Source organism: Phyllobates terribilis, unplaced genomic scaffold (genome assembly GCF_046119375.1).
Source record: "Phyllobates terribilis strain yellow unplaced genomic scaffold, ASM4611937v1 Scaffold_4__5_contigs__length_816908805, whole genome shotgun sequence".
NCBI classification, from domain to species: domain Eukaryota; kingdom Metazoa; phylum Chordata; class Amphibia; order Anura; family Dendrobatidae; genus Phyllobates; species Phyllobates terribilis.
Genome location: NW_027362764.1, coordinates 35,504,886 through 35,521,376, shown reverse-complemented (window position 1 = coordinate 35,521,376; position 16,491 = coordinate 35,504,886). Strand labels below are relative to the sequence as shown.

Sequence of the window (16,491 nt, the reverse complement as noted above, 5' to 3'; positions counted from 1 at the left end):
TGTATTATACTCCAGAGCTGCACTCACTGTTCTGCTGGTGCAGTCACTGTGCACATACATTACATTACTGATCCTGAGTTATATCCTGTATTATACTCCAGAGCTGCACTCACTATTCTGCTGGTGGAGTCACTGTGTACATACATTACATTACTGATCCTGAGTTATATCCTGTATTATACTCCAGAGCGGCACTCACTATTCTGCTGGTGCAGTCACTGTGTACATACATTACATTACTGATCCTGAGTTATATCCTGTATTATACTCCAGAGCTGCACTCACTATTCTGCTGGTGCAGTCACTGTGTACATACATTACTGATCCTGAGTTACATCCTGTATTATACTCCAGAGCTGCACTCACTGTTCTGCTGGTGCAGTCACCGTGTAGATACATTACATTACTGATCCTGAGTTATATCCTGTATTATACTCCAGAGCTGCACTCACTATTCTGCTGGTGGAGTCACTGTGTACATACATTACATTACTGATCCTGAGTTATATCCTGTATTATACTCCAGAGCGGCACTCACTATTCTGCTGGTGCAGTCACTGTGTATATACATTACATTACTGATCCTGAGTTACATCCTGTATTATACCCCAGAGCTGCACTCACTATTCTGCTGGTGCAGTCACTGTGTACATACATTACATTACTGATCCTGTACTGATCCTGAGTTACATCCTGTATTATACTCCAGAGCTGCACTCACTATTCTGCTGGTGCAGTCACTGTGCACAGACATTACATTACTTATCCTGTACTGATCCTGAGTTACATCCTGTATTATACTCCAGAGCTGCACTAACTATTCTGCTGGTGCAGTCACTGTGTACATACATTACATTACTGATCCTGTACTGATCCTGAGTTACCTCCTGTATTATACTCCAGAGCTGCACTCACTATTCTGCTGGTGCAGTCACTGCATACAAACATTACATTACAGATTCTGAGTTGCATCCTGTATTATACCCCAGAGCTGCACTCACTATTCTGCTGGTGCAGTCACCTTGTACATACATTACATTACTGATCCTGAGTTGCCTCCTGTATTATACTCCAGAGCAGCACTCACTATTCTGCTGGTGCAGTCACTGTGTACATACATTACATTACTGATCCTGAGTTACATCCTGTATTATACTCCAGAGCAGCACTCACTATTCTGCTGGTGCAGTCACTGCGTACATACATTACATTACTGATTCTGAGTTACATCCTGTATTATACCCCAGAGCAGCACTCACTATTCTGCTGGTGCAGTCGCTGTATACATACATTACATTACTGATCCTGAGTTTCATCCTGTATTATACTCCAGAGCTGCACTCACTATTCTGCTGGTGCAGTCACTGTGTACATACATTACATTACTGATCCCGAGTTACCTCCTGTATTATACTCCAGAGCTGCACTCACTATTCTGCTGGTGCAGTCACTGCATACATACATTACATTACTGATTCTAAGTTACATCCTGTATTATACTCCAGAGCTGCACTCACTATTCTGCTGGTGCAGTCATTGTGTATATACATTACATTACTGATCCTGAGTTACATCCTGTATTATACTCCAGAGCTGCACTCACTATTCTGCTTGTGCAGTCACTGTGTACATACATTACATTACTGATCCTGAGTTACGCCCTGTATTATACTCCAGAGCTGCACTCACTAATCTGCTGGTGCAGTCACTGTGTACATACATTACATTACTTATCCTGAGTTACATCCTGTATTATACTCCAGAGCTGCACTCACTATTCTGCTGGTGCAGTCACTGTGCACAGACATTACATTACTTATCCTGTACTGATCCTGAGTTACATCCTGTATTATACTCCAGAGCTGCACTCACTATTCTGCTGGTGCAGTCACTGTGTACATACATTACATTACTGATCCTGTACTGATCCTGAGTTACCTCCTGTATTATACTCCAGAGCTGCACTCACTATTCTGCTGGTGCACTCACTGTGTACATACATTACATTACTTATCCTGAGTTACATCCTGTATTATACTCCAGAGCTGCACTCACTATTCTGCTGGTGCAGTCACTGTGCACATACATTACATTACTTATCCTGTACTGATCCTGAGTTACCTCCTGTATGATACTTCAGAGCTGCACTCACTATTCTGCAGGTGCAGTCACTGCGTACATACATTACATTACTGATTCTGAGTTACATCCTGTATTATACCCCAGAGCTGCTGACGCGCCCCCTGGGACATATTCCTTTTTGAGGGGAATACCCGGCACCGGATCAGATGGGGGGGTTGTAGTCTCCGAGCGGCTGTGACCCGGCCCGTGCCCAGGGCGTCAAGCTCAGTGTGATGTGGCAGTCCTACAGATGTTATTAAGTTCTTAATGTCGACTACGCCACCCGTTGTGTTGCGGTCACTATGGCCGCCGCTGCAGCAGGGTCCGCTGAGGCTGATGGTGTAGGTGCAGCTTGTGATGGTATAACCCCCAACGGGTGGGGTATAGCCTCAGGGAGGACAGGTGCAGAGGATGGGGGTTGTGGTGGTGCAGTGCAGACGGCAATGAAGACAGAGTCGGGTTGTGCAGTTAAGGGTGTTTACTTACTGCTGATGTTCCGGTCACTCCAGCTTCAAGTGACCACCCGAGCCGTGCTGCGTCCACCAGGTCCTGGATCCAGCCAACCCCCAAACAAGTCCGGAGCGTGGCCCTGAGCTCTCCTTCTGTCCCGTTCTCTGGCCGTCCCCACCAGTGATCCACCTAGGTCCAGCTCCCTCGGGCCTTCTGTTGGGACACCCTTGGCCTTGGGTTCCCTGACCCTTCATGTGGTGTGCCTTCGGGGTGGATGTGATGGGTGACCGTGGCAAACGCTGCCCACGGTCTCCGGTCTCTGGCTGGGGTGTGTTTTTGCCCCCACCAGCTTGGGTTCCGGTACCCTGATGCCGACTCCTCACCCGGTGCTTTAATTTGGGTTCTTGGGTCCTCTCTGTTCTCCCCTCTGGGTACTCCTTCTTTGCTCCTCTCTCACTCAGGGTCTCTCCCTTGCTGCAGGCTGACTTCCTCTCTGCTTGCTGTCTTGCTGTCTGCTCCTCTGCAGCTGTCTTGTTCTCTGCATCTGACTTGTTCTCTGCATCTGACCCTGTTCTTAGTTGGTGCCCACCTTATATACACCCTCTATGTGTGAGCTCAGGTGACCAGCACCCAATGAGCTCCTATCTTTACCCAGGCTGCTCCCCCTATCTGCCCCTACACTACTTGGGATGTACCACCCCCCTCCCACTCCAGCCAGGAACAGACTCGGTCGTACCTGCACATTTCTAAGTGGGAGTACCGTCGGCCTGTTCCTCGGAAATGGGATGTGTGTAGTGCATGCAGCCTACCGAGCTCAGTTCCACACTCCATCCTTACCCGGGAGTGGAATATCACACCTCTGGGTTGAGGTGCAATACTCCTGTAGCAGCCGAATCCTCAGGGTGCTACATTCCCCCCTGGTAAATCACAGCACGTCCTCGGGCTGTAAGACATAAAACACCAAACATACATTTTTTTTTTATAAACATAAACATATAAAACATCATATAAAACTTTTCATATAAACATTCTCGTAGTCGTTTCTTGTTTCAGGTTCCTCCTCCGGACACTGTGCAACGTGTGTCCGGGAAAAGTGCGACAGTCTCTTAGAAAAACTGGTTTTCCTATAAAACCGGTAGGGGGCGCTTTAGGACGCGCAACTATATACAGGGGAAAGTTGGCCACTCTCAGTCCTCGGCCAGGTAGAGGGAAGGGAATGGCTACTCACAGTCCTCAGCCTGTGGGATTAAGGGGTTAACGGGTAAACAGTTCACTCAGCTGGTCCCAACGGGGACTATATATAAATATGTATCAACAGTTTCTTTGGTACCCGGTCGGGTAACTATTTACATCACTTGCTCTGCCGCACTCAACGGCGTCTTCCTCCTGCTCTTTGCTTATAGCTGGTTGTTACTTCAGACCCGTCCGGGTCCTCTTGCTCCTCCTCCTCGCACCGCAACTCCTCCTCCGTCAGGCGGTGTACGTGGAGGGCGTAAGGTCCTTTGGCACACTTGTGCCGGGTAAAGGTGACCTCATCTCCGATGTAGAGGTCACGACCTCTGTGCCCCTCCGGCAGATGGGACTCCACGTCTCTGCGCGTGACAAAGACGTCGCCGGGGGTGTTGTTGTCTCTGATAAAGCCCCACCCGTGCTGCTGGTTAAACTTGATTACAGTCCCGGTGGTACGGGGACTGTGCGCTGCACGGGGGTCCCTCCTGGTCCGGCTCTTTTGCTCGGCGCTCCTTATTTGGGCCTGTTGTTCCCGGACCCGCCTCTCTCTCCGCTCCCTCGCGAACTCTTCGAGCTGCTGTCGGCAACACTCAGCGCGCTCTGCTGCAGCTGCCCTAGTTTCCTGAGTGAACCCCATTAGATCTTCTCCGGTGGGGTCCCACTCAAACTGTGCTTCCGCTAGCGGGGGCGAGATCCGTGCCACGGGCTTCGGAGCCGGAATCAGGGGTTCATCCAGGGGTCTTAGTTTCTGCTGCCGTTCCAGCTCATGGTATCCTTCGGGCCAGATGAAGGGCCGCCCGTCCGGCCATGTGAGCTGGCTGAACAAGTCCTTCCCCAGGTGTGGCACCCTTGGTTTTACGGGCGCGGGCGCGGTGGTGGTGGCGCCCGGGTTGCCCAGGCCTTGCGGCCAGGCCTGGGGCACCTGGAAGGTGAAGGGCACCGTTAGGACGGCGGCACCCTGGGCTACCTGGCCTTGCGGCCAGGCCGGAGGCTCCGCGGAGGTAGGGGGCGCTGTGGGTGGTGCGGCGCCCGGGGGTACTAGGCCTTGCGACCAGGCTGGTGGTATTTCCTGCTTTGTCACGCTCCGGGTCGAGGCGCGTGACGTCACAGGGGTCGCTGCGGCGGCTTCCGGTCGGGGCCTAGTCCATAGCGGTGACATGGCGGCTACGGGCACAGCAGGGGGACTTTCGGGCTCTGCGACGGGGAGCTGGGGCAGGTGGGCGGTTTCACGGCTTGGGGTATAGGCGTCCCCTTTACCTGCCTCCATGCGTTCGGCTCCCTTCTCGGCGCCGTCTCCGGCCTTGGGTCCTCCCGCGCCATCCTCAGAGGCGGTCTCCTTCCTCTTCCAGGGTAGCGTGCTCCGTTGACTGGTCTCAGCTTGCTGGGTCATCTCCCGGCTCCACTCCGCCAATATCTCGCGCTGTACCCGGGCCATCCTCCGTGCGAGGCCCTCCAGGGCAGTCTGTGCACACTCCCGGTCTCGGGGGAGCTGTGCAAGGACCTCCACTAGGCCTAGTGGGGTCGTAGTGTCCAGCAGGCTCCTGACCAACGGGTCGGTGCTGCTCTGCTCTTCTTCCAGCAGGCTCCTGGCCAGCGGGCCGGTGCTGCTCTGCTCTCCTTCCTCGGTCTTTAGCAGACTCCTGGCCAGCGGGCCGGTGCTGTTCTGCTTTCTCTCCATATCCGGGTAAGCTTCTCCGCTACTCCTCGTTAGACTTCTTGCCTCCGGGTGCGCTCGCTCCAGACTGCTCCAGGCGGCACCCATCTTCGTTCTTTTCTTTCGTCTCCTCCCACTCCGAGGGCGGTCCCGGGGCAACTCGGTGACTGTCAGCTCCAGGGGTGGTTCTTTCACGCTGACAGACACCTCCAGCATCACAGTCTCTGTTGGTGGGGGCGGTTTCCACTTTTGGCGCCATTTTCTGTCCTGGCCCACGATGGGAGGTGGCCTCTTGCCCTCCTTTGGCACGCCCATAATGGCGTCCGCTGCTCTTCCAAGGCGGGAAATCTGCGGTTTTGGCGGGAAGCGTCGCCCAGTGGCGGGAAACTCTGCAGATGGCGGGAACAAGTTGGAAATGGCGGACAATCGGCGGGAAACGACTGGTGATGGAGTCCGATGGCGTGGACCCTCCGGAACCGGCGGGAGACTTCTTTCTGAGGTAAACTTGCACTTTTCTTCAGGCACGCAGTACCCGGGTGTTGCGGGCACGTAATCCTGCCGACTACGCCAAAGTTGACGCGCCCCCTGGGACATATTCCTTTTTGAGGGGAATACCCGGCACCGGATCAGATTGGGGGGTTGTAGTCTCCGAGCGGCTGTGACCCGGCCCGTGCCCAGGGCGTCAAGCTCAGTGTGATGTGGCAGTCCTACAGATGTTATTAAGTTCTTAATGTCGACTACGCCACCCGTTGTGTTGCGGTCACTATGGCCGCCGCTGCAGCAGGGTCCGCTGAGGCTGATGGTGTAGGTGCAGCTTGTGATGGTATAACCCCCAACGGGTGGGGTATAGCCTCAGGGAGGACAGGTGCAGAGGATGGGGGTTGTGGTGGTGCAGTGCAGACGGCAATGAAGACAGAGTCGGGTTGTGCAGTTAAGGGTGTTTACTTACTGCTGATGTTCCGGTCACTCCAGCTTCAAGTGACCACCCGAGCCGTGCTGCGTCCACCAGGTCCTGGATCCAGCCAACCCCCAAACAAGTCCGGAGCGTGGCCCTGAGCTCTCCTTCTGTCCCGTTCTCTGGCCGTCCCCACCAGTGATCCACCTAGGTCCAGCTCCCTCGGGCCTTCTGTTGGGACACCCTTGGCCTTGGGTTCCCTGACCCTTCATGTGGTGTGCCTTCGGGGTGGATGTGATGGGTGACCGTGGCAAACGCTGCCCACGGTCTCTGGTCTCTGGCTGGGGTGTGTTTTTGCCCCCACCAGCTTGGGTTCCGGTACCCTGATGCCGACTCCTCACCCGGTGCTTTAATTTGGGTTCTTGGGTCCTCTCTGTTCTCCCCTCTGGGTACTCCTTCTTTGCTCCTCTCTCACTCAGGGTCTCTCCCTTGCTGCAGGCTGACTTCCTCTCTGCTTGCTGTCTTGCTGTCTGCTCCTCTGCAGCTGTCTTGTTCTCTGCATCTGACTTGTTCTCTGCATCTGACCCTGTTCTTAGTTGGTGCCCACCTTATATACACCCTCTATGTGTGAGCTCAGGTGACCAGCACCCAATGAGCTCCTATCTTTACCCAGGCTGCTCCCCCTATCTGCCCCTACACTACTTGGGATGTACCACCCCCCTCCCACTCCAGCCAGGAACAGACTCGGTCGTACCTGCACATTTCTAAGTGGGAGTACCGTCGGCCTGTTCCTCGGAAATGGGATGTGTGTAGTGCATGCAGCCTACCGAGCTCAGTTCCACACTCCATCCTTACCCGGGAGTGGAATATCACACCTCTGGGTTGAGGTGCAATACTCCTGTAGCAGCCGAATCCTCAGGGTGCTACATTGCACTCACTATTCTGCTGGTGGAGTCACTGTGTACATACATTACATTACAGATCCTGAGTTACCTCCTTTATTATACTCCAGAGCTGCATTCACTATTCTGCTGGTGTAGTCACTGTGTACATACATTACATTACTGATCCTGAGTTACATCCTGTATTATACCCCAGAGCTGCACTCACTATTCTGCTGGTGCAGTCACTGTGTACATACATTACATTACTGATCCTGAGTTACATCCTGTATTATACCCCAGAGCTGCACTCACTATTCTGCTGGTGCAGTCACTGCGTACATACATTACATTACTGATCCTGAGTTACATCCTGTATTATACTCCAGAGCTGCACTCATTATTCTGCTGGTGGAGTCACTGTGTACATACATTACATTACTGATCCTGCGTTACCTCCTGTATTACACTCCAGAGCTGCACTCACTATTCTGCTGGTGCAGTCACTGCGTACATACATTACATTACTGATCCTGAGTTACATCCTGTATTATACTCCAGAGCTGCACTCACTATTCTGCTGGTGGAGTCACTGTGTACATACATTACATTACTGATCCTGAGTGACATCCTGTATTATACTCCAGAGTAGCACTCACTATTCTGCTGGTGCAGTTACTGTGTACATACATTACATTACTGATCCTGAGTTACATCCAGTATTATACTACAGAGCTGCACTCACTATTCTGCTGGTGCAGTCACTGTGTACATACATTACATTACTGATCCTGAGTTACATCCTGTATTATACTCCAGAGCTGCACACACTATTCTGCTGGTGCAGTCACTGTGTAAATACATTACATTACTGATCCTGAGTTACATCCTGTATTATACCCCAGAGCTGCACTCACTATTCTGCTAGTGCAGTCACTGCGTACATACATTACATTACTGATCCTGAGTTACATCCTGTATTATACTCCAGAGCTGCACTCACTATTCTGCTGGTGGAGTCACTGTGTACATACATTACATTACTGATCCTGCGTTACCTCCTGTATTACACTCCAGAGCTGCACTCACTATTCTGCTGGTGCAGTCACTGTGTACATACATTACATTACTGATCCTGAGTTACATCCTGTATTATACTCCAGAGCTGCACTCACTATTCTGCTGGTGGAGTCACTGTGTACATACATTACATTACTGATCCTGCATTACCTCCTGTATTATATTCCAGAGCTGCACTCACTATTCTGCTGGTGCAGTCACTGTATACATACATTACATTACTGATCCTGAGTTACATCCTGTATTATACTCCAGAGCTGCACTCACTATTCTGCTGGTGCAGTCACTGTGTACATACATTACATTACTGATCCTGAGTTACATCCTGTATTATCCTCCAGAGCTGCACTCACTATTCTGCTGGTGAAGTCACTGTGTACATACATTACATTACTGATCCTGAGTTACATCCTGTATTATACTCCAGAGCTGCACTCACTATTCTGCTGGTGCAGTCACTGTGTACATACATTACATTACTGATCCTGAGTTACATCCTGTATTATACCCCAGAGCTGCACTCACTATTCTGCTGGTGCAGTCACTGCGTACATACATTACATTACTGATCCTGAGTTACATCCTGTATTATACTCCAGAGCTGCACTCACTATTCTGCTGGTGGAGTCACTGTGTACATACATTACATTACTGATCCTGCGTTACCTCCTGTATTACACTCCAGAGCTGCACTCACTATTCTGCTGGTGCAGTCACTGCGTACATACATTACATTACTGATCCTGAGTTACATCCTGTATTATACTCCAGAGCTGCACTCACTATTCTGCTGGTGCAGTCACTGTGTACATACATTACATTACTGATCCTGAGTTACATCCTGTATTATCCTCCAGAGCTGCACTCACTATTCTGCTGGTAAAGTCACTGTGTACATACATTACATTACTGATCCTGAGTGACATCCTGTATTATACCCCAGAGCTGCACTAACTATTCTGCTGGTGCAGTCACTGTGTACATACATTACATTACTGATCCTGAGTTACATCCTGTATTATACCCCAGAGCTGCACTCACTATTCTGCTGGTGCAGTCACTGCGTACATACATTACATTACTGATCCTGAGTTACATCCTGTATTATACTCCAGAGCTGCACTCATTATTCTGCTGGTGGAGTCACTGTGTACATACATTACATTACTGATCCTGCGTTACCTCCTGTATTACACTCCAGAGCTGCACTCACTATTCTGCTGGTGCAGTCACTGCGTACATACATTACATTACTGATCCTGAGTTACATCCTGTATTATACTCCAGAGCTGCACTCACTATTCTGCTGGTGGAGTCACTGTGTACATACATTACATTACTGATCCTGAGTGACATCCTGTATTATACTCCAGAGTAGCACTCACTATTCTGCTGGTGCAGTCACTGTGTACATACATTACATTACTGATCCTGAGTTACATCCAGTATTATACTACAGAGCTGCACTCACTATTCTGCTGGTGCAGTCACTGTGTATATTCATTACATTACTGATCCTGAGTTACATCCAGTATTATACTACAGAGCTGCACTCACTATTCTGCTGGTGCAGTCACTGTGTACATACATTACATCACTGATCCTGAGTTACATCCTGTATTATACTCCAGAGCTGCACACACTATTCTGCTGGTGCAGTCACTGTGTAAATACATTACATTACTGATCCTGAGTTACATCCTGTATTATACCCCAGAGCTGCACTCACTATTCTGCTGGTGCAGTCACTGCGTACATACATTACATTACTGATCCTGAGTTACATCCTGTATTATACCCCAGAGCTGCACTCACTATTCTGCTGGTGGAGTCACTGTGTACATACATTACATTACTGATCCTGCGTTACCTCCTGTATTACACTCCAGAGCTGCACTCACTATTCTGCTGGTGCAGTCACTGTCTACATACATTACATTACTGATCCTGAGTTACATCCTGTATTATACTCCAGAGCTGCACTCACTATTCTGCTGGTGGAGTCACTGTGTACATACATTACATTACTGATCCTGCATTACCTCCTGTATTATACTCCAGAGCTGCACTCACTATTCTGCTGGTGCAGTCACTGTATACATACATTACATTACTGATCCTGAGTTACATCCTGTATTATACTCCAGAGCTGCACTCACTATTCTGCTGGTGGAGTCACTGTGTACATACATTACATTACTGATCCTGCATTACCTCCTGTATTATACTCCAGAGCTGCACTCACTATTCTGCTGGTGCAGTCACTGTGTACATACATTACTGATCCTGAGTTACACCCTGTATTATACTCCAGAGCTGCACTCACTATTCTGCTGGTGCAGTCACTGTGTACATACATTACATTACTGATCCTGAGTTACACCCTGTATTATACTCCAGAGCTGCGCTCACTATTCTGCTGGTGCAGTCACTGTGTACATACATTACATTACTGATCCTGAGTTACATCCTGTATTATACTCCAGAGCTGCACTCACTATTCTGCTGGTGCAGTCACTGTGTACATACATTACATTACTGATCCTGAGTTACATCCTGTATTATACTCCAGAGCTGCACTCACTATTCTGCTGGTGCAGTCACTGTGTACATACATTACATTACTGATCCTGAGTTACATCCTGTATTATACCCCAGAGCTGCACTCACTATTCTGCTGGTGGAGTCTCTGATAAGTAGTGGCATGTATCTGCATGGTGACTCCACTATTTATTTCTATACATTCTGTACATTGACTATGAGATAACACTCTCCCGTGTTCCTCGTGCACGGACTGTGATACTTTATATCACTTTTCAGTAACAGATTTGCAGCAGCCATAATAATCGCATTCTATCTGTGATCTGAGTGATAGGCGATTGATTTCCACACCTTATTGTCCAGGATGGGCACACACTGGGAGTAGTTCATCCATGTCGCCCAGGTACCATTCTCAAAGCATTCTCTGTAAACTGTTCCTGCAGAGACAAGACGCACGAGCTTAGATCTGTGCACAATTAAAACCGAAAAACTTTAACAATCGATGAAAGTTTTACTTTTATGTCATGGCTTTTGCGGTGATGTAACAGATGAATTATTGCAGTTTTCACATTGTACACTAGATGGCAGCACAATAGACTGGTGAACAAAGGGGAAACTCACTTTGCAGCCTGCAGTAAAACGAAAGCTGGTTTTAACTCATTATCATTAGGAATTAGAAGATGTAGAATGTAAGGGCCATTAACCCTATAATGTAGAGTTTATAAAAGTGTGGGAGAGTTATAAGAGGTGCAGGTGATGTTAGCAGCCATGTATACTTGCACGACATCTTGTATGAACTAATGACAAGTACCCGGCTCAGTGTTTAAGAACGGAGAAATACGTGGAAATCTGGAATGTCATGTTTTCTAGAACAGCATGGGACGGACAGGACAAGGAGCATTAGTGTCTGGGATTTGGGGGGGAAGTGACAGGGAACAGCGGGAGGTTAGATGCACGGAGGAACAAGTCACGCTCAGCCAACTCCACACGGATCACCTGGAAACCTCCCTGACAATTTCTTTTTCCATTTTTTTCCATTTCCTAAGTGCAACGTCCAACAAATCGTATAGAAAAAAAGAGAGCTACAGAGGACCTGTCACTCGCCATGTAATATGGATTTCTTTATTTGATGTAAATGCCGCTGTTCTCCTGAATCTGATATCGTTTATTTTTTGTTCCTGCGCCTCTCCATTCCTGAGATATGCCACATCTTCTAGTCATTTTTTTAGCCAACTGGGCTAAAAAACTCCTCTCACCTGGAATCTTGGACTCTTCTTACAAACGACTCCAGGTCTCTCGTATGTAAAGGCGTCTTCTCCCAACAGCAAGTGGTCAATGGGATTTAGATTCGGACTCATTGCTGCCACTTCGGAACTCTCCAGCGCTTTGTTTCCATCTATTTCTGTGGGCTTCTTGAAGTATGTTTGGAGTCATTGACCTGCTGGAAGACCCATGACCTAGGACACAAACCCAGCTTTCTGACACTGGGCACTACATTACCACCCAAAATCCTGTGGTAATCTTTACATTTCATGATGTCTTGCACACAATCAAGGCACCCAATGCCAGAAGCAGCAAAACAGCCCCAAAACATCTGTGAACCTCCACCATATTTGACTGTAGGTACTGTGTTCTTTTCTTTGTAGGCCTTATTCTGTTTTCGGTGAACAGTAGAATGATGTGTTTTACCAAAAAGCTCTATCTTGGTCTCATCTGTCCACAAGACGCTTTCCCAGAAGGATTTTGGCTAACTCACATACATTTTGATAAACTGCAGTCTAGCTTTATATGTCTTTGTGTTAGCAGTGGGGTCCTCCTGGGTCTCCTGCCATACTGTTTCATTTCATTCACATGCAGATGGATAGATCGCTCTGACAATGATGCATCCTGAGCCTGCAGCACAGCTTGAATTTCTTTGGAACTTGATTGGGGCTGCTTATCCACCACCCAGACTATCCTGCGTTGCAACATTTCATCAGTTTTTCTGCCGTCCATGTCCAGGGAGATTAGCTACAGTGGCATGGCTTGTACACTCCTTAACTATATTGCTTACCATGGACAAAGGAACATTAAGATCTCTGGAGATCGATTTGTAACCTTGAGATTGCTGATATTTTTCAACAATTTTGGTTCTCAAGTCCTCAGACAGTTCTCTTCTCCTCTTTCTGTTCTCCGTGGTTAGTGTGGCACACACAGACACACAATGCAAAGATTGAGGCAACTTCAACCCCTTTTTATCTGGTTTTAAGTGTGCTTTTCATATTGCCCACACCTGTTACTTGCCACAGGTGAATTTGAATGAGCATCGCATGCTTGAAACAAAGTTGCTTATCCACAGTTTTGGAGAGGTGCCAACAATTTTGTCTGGCCCATTTTTGGGGTTTTGTGTGAAATTATGTCCAATTTGCCTTTTTTTTCTCTGTATTTTTTTGTGCTTTTCCAATACAAACAAAGGAAATAAACCTGTGTATAACAAAACATGTGGAATTACAATAATTTTCTGAGAGAAATACTTCATTTTCTGGAACAATTTCAAGGGTCTCAACACTTTCAGCTATGACTGTAACGGGAGTATAACATTATTTTTCCTTTACCGTCAGTTGGACTGAGCGTGACACTAACCTGTGATGTGCCTGGCGGTACGACATAATGGGCCGCCTGATATAGACAACACTTGTTACTGCACTTACGGGCTATTCGGGAACAATTAACTTCAACAATGTATTTATTCTCTGGTTTTATCTGCGCTCAGCCTCCGGCATGATAACGAGATTTTAAGGTGACAAAGACGAGGTGGTAATTAGTAATGACTCGACCAAGCGTAAATCATTATTATATGGATCGTGGCTGGAAAGAAAGGCTGAAGCTATTTTTTTTCTTTTAGAGAAGTGAAGAAGGAGCCGGAGCAGAGCTGTACTTCATCTTGCTCTACATTTAAATGTTTAAATGGACTGTTAAAGGCCAACACTACTGATCCTGAGAATAGGTCCCAAACCTCCGTGGACAGGTCTGTTGACTATTCGTGGTCACATTCTATCCGATTTGTGGTGTGAGAAGATCTGTTACTAGAACACTATGCTGCTGCTCACTTGTCAACTTTGCTGTGCAGACTCGGTCAGAGATGGCAGAGTCATCATCATCATATTATTATTAGATAGTGGGGTCAACAGTGGCTCTTTACTATTGTTGGTGGGTGTGGAGTAAAAACAGTCTTTTTATTTTAAATGCAAAGTCATCTCATTATTAGAAGGAAGAGTCCAAAGAGTCATCTCATTATTTGAGAGAAGAGGGAGCAGAGTCATCTTATTATTAGAGGGAAGAGTCAGCAGAGTCATCTTATTATTAGAGGGAAGAGTCAGCAGAGTCATCTTATTATTAGAGGGAAGTGTGAGCAGAGTCATCTAATTAAAATAGTGTCAGCAAAGTCATCTCATTATTCCTTTAAAAGATTATCATCTCATTATATTAAATGCAGATTCATCACATTATTAGTGGGAAAAGTCAGCAGAGTCATTTCAATATTAGAGGGAAGAGTCAGCAGAGTCATCTCTTTATTAGAGGGAAGAGTGTGAAGAGTCATCTCATTATTAGAGTCAGCAGAGTCATCTCACTATTAGAGAGAAGAGTCAGCAGAGTCATCTCATTATTAGAGGAAGGAGTCATCAGAGTCATCTCATTATTCGAGGGAAGAGTCAGAAGAGTCATCTCATTATTATACAGAAGAGTCAGCAGAGTCATCTCATTATTAGAGGGAAAAGTCAGCAGAGTCATCTAATTATTGGAGGGAAGAGTCAGCAGAGTCATCTAATTATTAGAGGGAGGATTCAGCTGAGCCATCTAATTTTTAGAGGGAAGAGTCAGCAGAGTCATCTCATTATTAGAGGGAGGAGTCATCAGAGTCATCCCACTATTAGAGGAAAAAGTCAGCAGAGTAATCTCATTATTAGAGGGAAGAGACAGCAGAGTCACCTCATTAATAGAGGGAAGAGTCAGCAGAGTAATCTCATTATTAGAGGGAAGAGTCTGCAGAGTCATCTCATTATTAGAGGGAAGAGACAGCAGAGTCACCTCATTAATAGAGGGAAGAGTCAGCAGAGTAATCTCATTATTAGAGGGAAGAGTCTGCAGAGTCATCTCATTATTAGAGGGAAGATTCAGCAGAGTCATCTCATTATTAGAGGGAAGAGTCAGCAGAGTAATCTCATTATTAGAGGGAAGAGACAGCAAAGTCACCTCATTAATAGAGGGAAGAGTCAGCAGAGTAATCTCATTATTAGAGGGAAGAGTCTGCAGAGTCATCTCATTATTAGAGGGAAGATTCAGCAGAGTCATCTCATTATTAGAGGGAAGAGTCTGCAGAGTCATCTCATTATTAGAGGGAAGATTCAGCAGAGTCATGCAATTATAATAATAATAATTTTTATTTATATAGCGCCAACATATTCTTCAGCACTTTACAATTAAGCGGGGACGAGTACAAACAATAAATTCAATACAAGGTGAGACAGTGAACAGTTACATTAGGAGTGAGGGTCCGGCTGCTCGCTGCTTACATTCAACAAGGAAATGGGGGGACACAATAGGTGATCAGTGCTTGTTATTTCATGTCCAGCAATTATAATAAATAGGGATTTTCATATAAAGCTGTATGATCCGGTCATCAGCCAGTATGTTTAAGTGCAATAATCAAGTATCGAGTGCATGGAGGGTGTGGAGACAGATGAATAGTAGGGTGCAGATTCTGAATAATATTTAGAAGGAGGGAACAGGGGAAGGTTAGTTTACTGAGTAGTTGAGGTGGTAGGCCTGTTTAAAGAGATGGGTTTTTAAAGCGCGCTTGAAGACATCGGGGCTAGGCAGCAGTCAGATCATCTGGGGTAGAGCATTCTAGAGAACTGGCGCAGCACGAGAGAAGTCTTGGAGATGGAGGTGCGAGGGTCGGATTATGGGGGATGTTAGTCTTAGGTCATTTGTAGAACGGAGGGCACGTGTAGGGTGATAGACAGAGATGAGAGAGGAGATATAAGGTGGTGCAGTACTGTGGAGAGCTTTGTGAGTTTATATTGGACCCTGTAGCGGATGGGCAACCAGTGTAATGACTGGCACAAGATGGAGGCATCGGTGAAGCGGCTGGACAGAAATACGACCCTGGCTGCCGCATTCAGGAAAATTGGAGAGGAGAAAGTTTGGTAAGAGGGAGACAGATCAAAAGAGAGTTGCAGTAGTCCAGACGAGAGTGAATAAGAGCAACAGGAAGAGTTTTAGCAGTTTCAAAGGTGAGAAAGGGTCGGATTCTGGAGATGTTTTTAAGATGCAGGTGAGAAGAGCAAGTGAGTGATCGGATATAGGGAGTAAAGGAAAGGTTAGTGTCGAATATGACCCCAAGGCAGCGTGCGTGCTGCTTGGGAGTTATTGTTGAACCCTCCAAGGTAATTTCCATGTCAGGTAGAGTTAGGTTAGTAGAGGGGGGAAACACAAGAAGTTCAGTTTTGGAGAGATTCAGTTTAAGATAGAGGGAGGACATGATGTTAGAGACAGCAGACAAACAATCCTTGGTATTTTGTATTAGGGTAGAGGTGATGTCAGGTGAAGAGGTGCATAGTTGGGTGTCATCAGCATAGAGATGATACTGGACTAAA

The 16,491-nt window shown here is 47.3% G+C and overlaps 1 protein-coding gene across 2 annotated transcripts in view; it reads right to left on the bottom strand.

Moving 5' to 3' along the window:
• CRHR2 (corticotropin releasing hormone receptor 2) overlaps positions 1-16,491 on the bottom strand; it is a 544,351-nt gene that overhangs the window by 198,207 nt on the left and 329,653 nt on the right. For both annotated transcript variants that reach the window (XM_073677250.1, XM_073677249.1), the window contains one exon: positions 11,204-11,289. In XM_073677250.1, the coding sequence (XP_073533351.1) occupies positions 11,204-11,289 (86 nt within the window). The remainder of the gene's footprint in view (positions 1-11,203; positions 11,290-16,491) is intronic.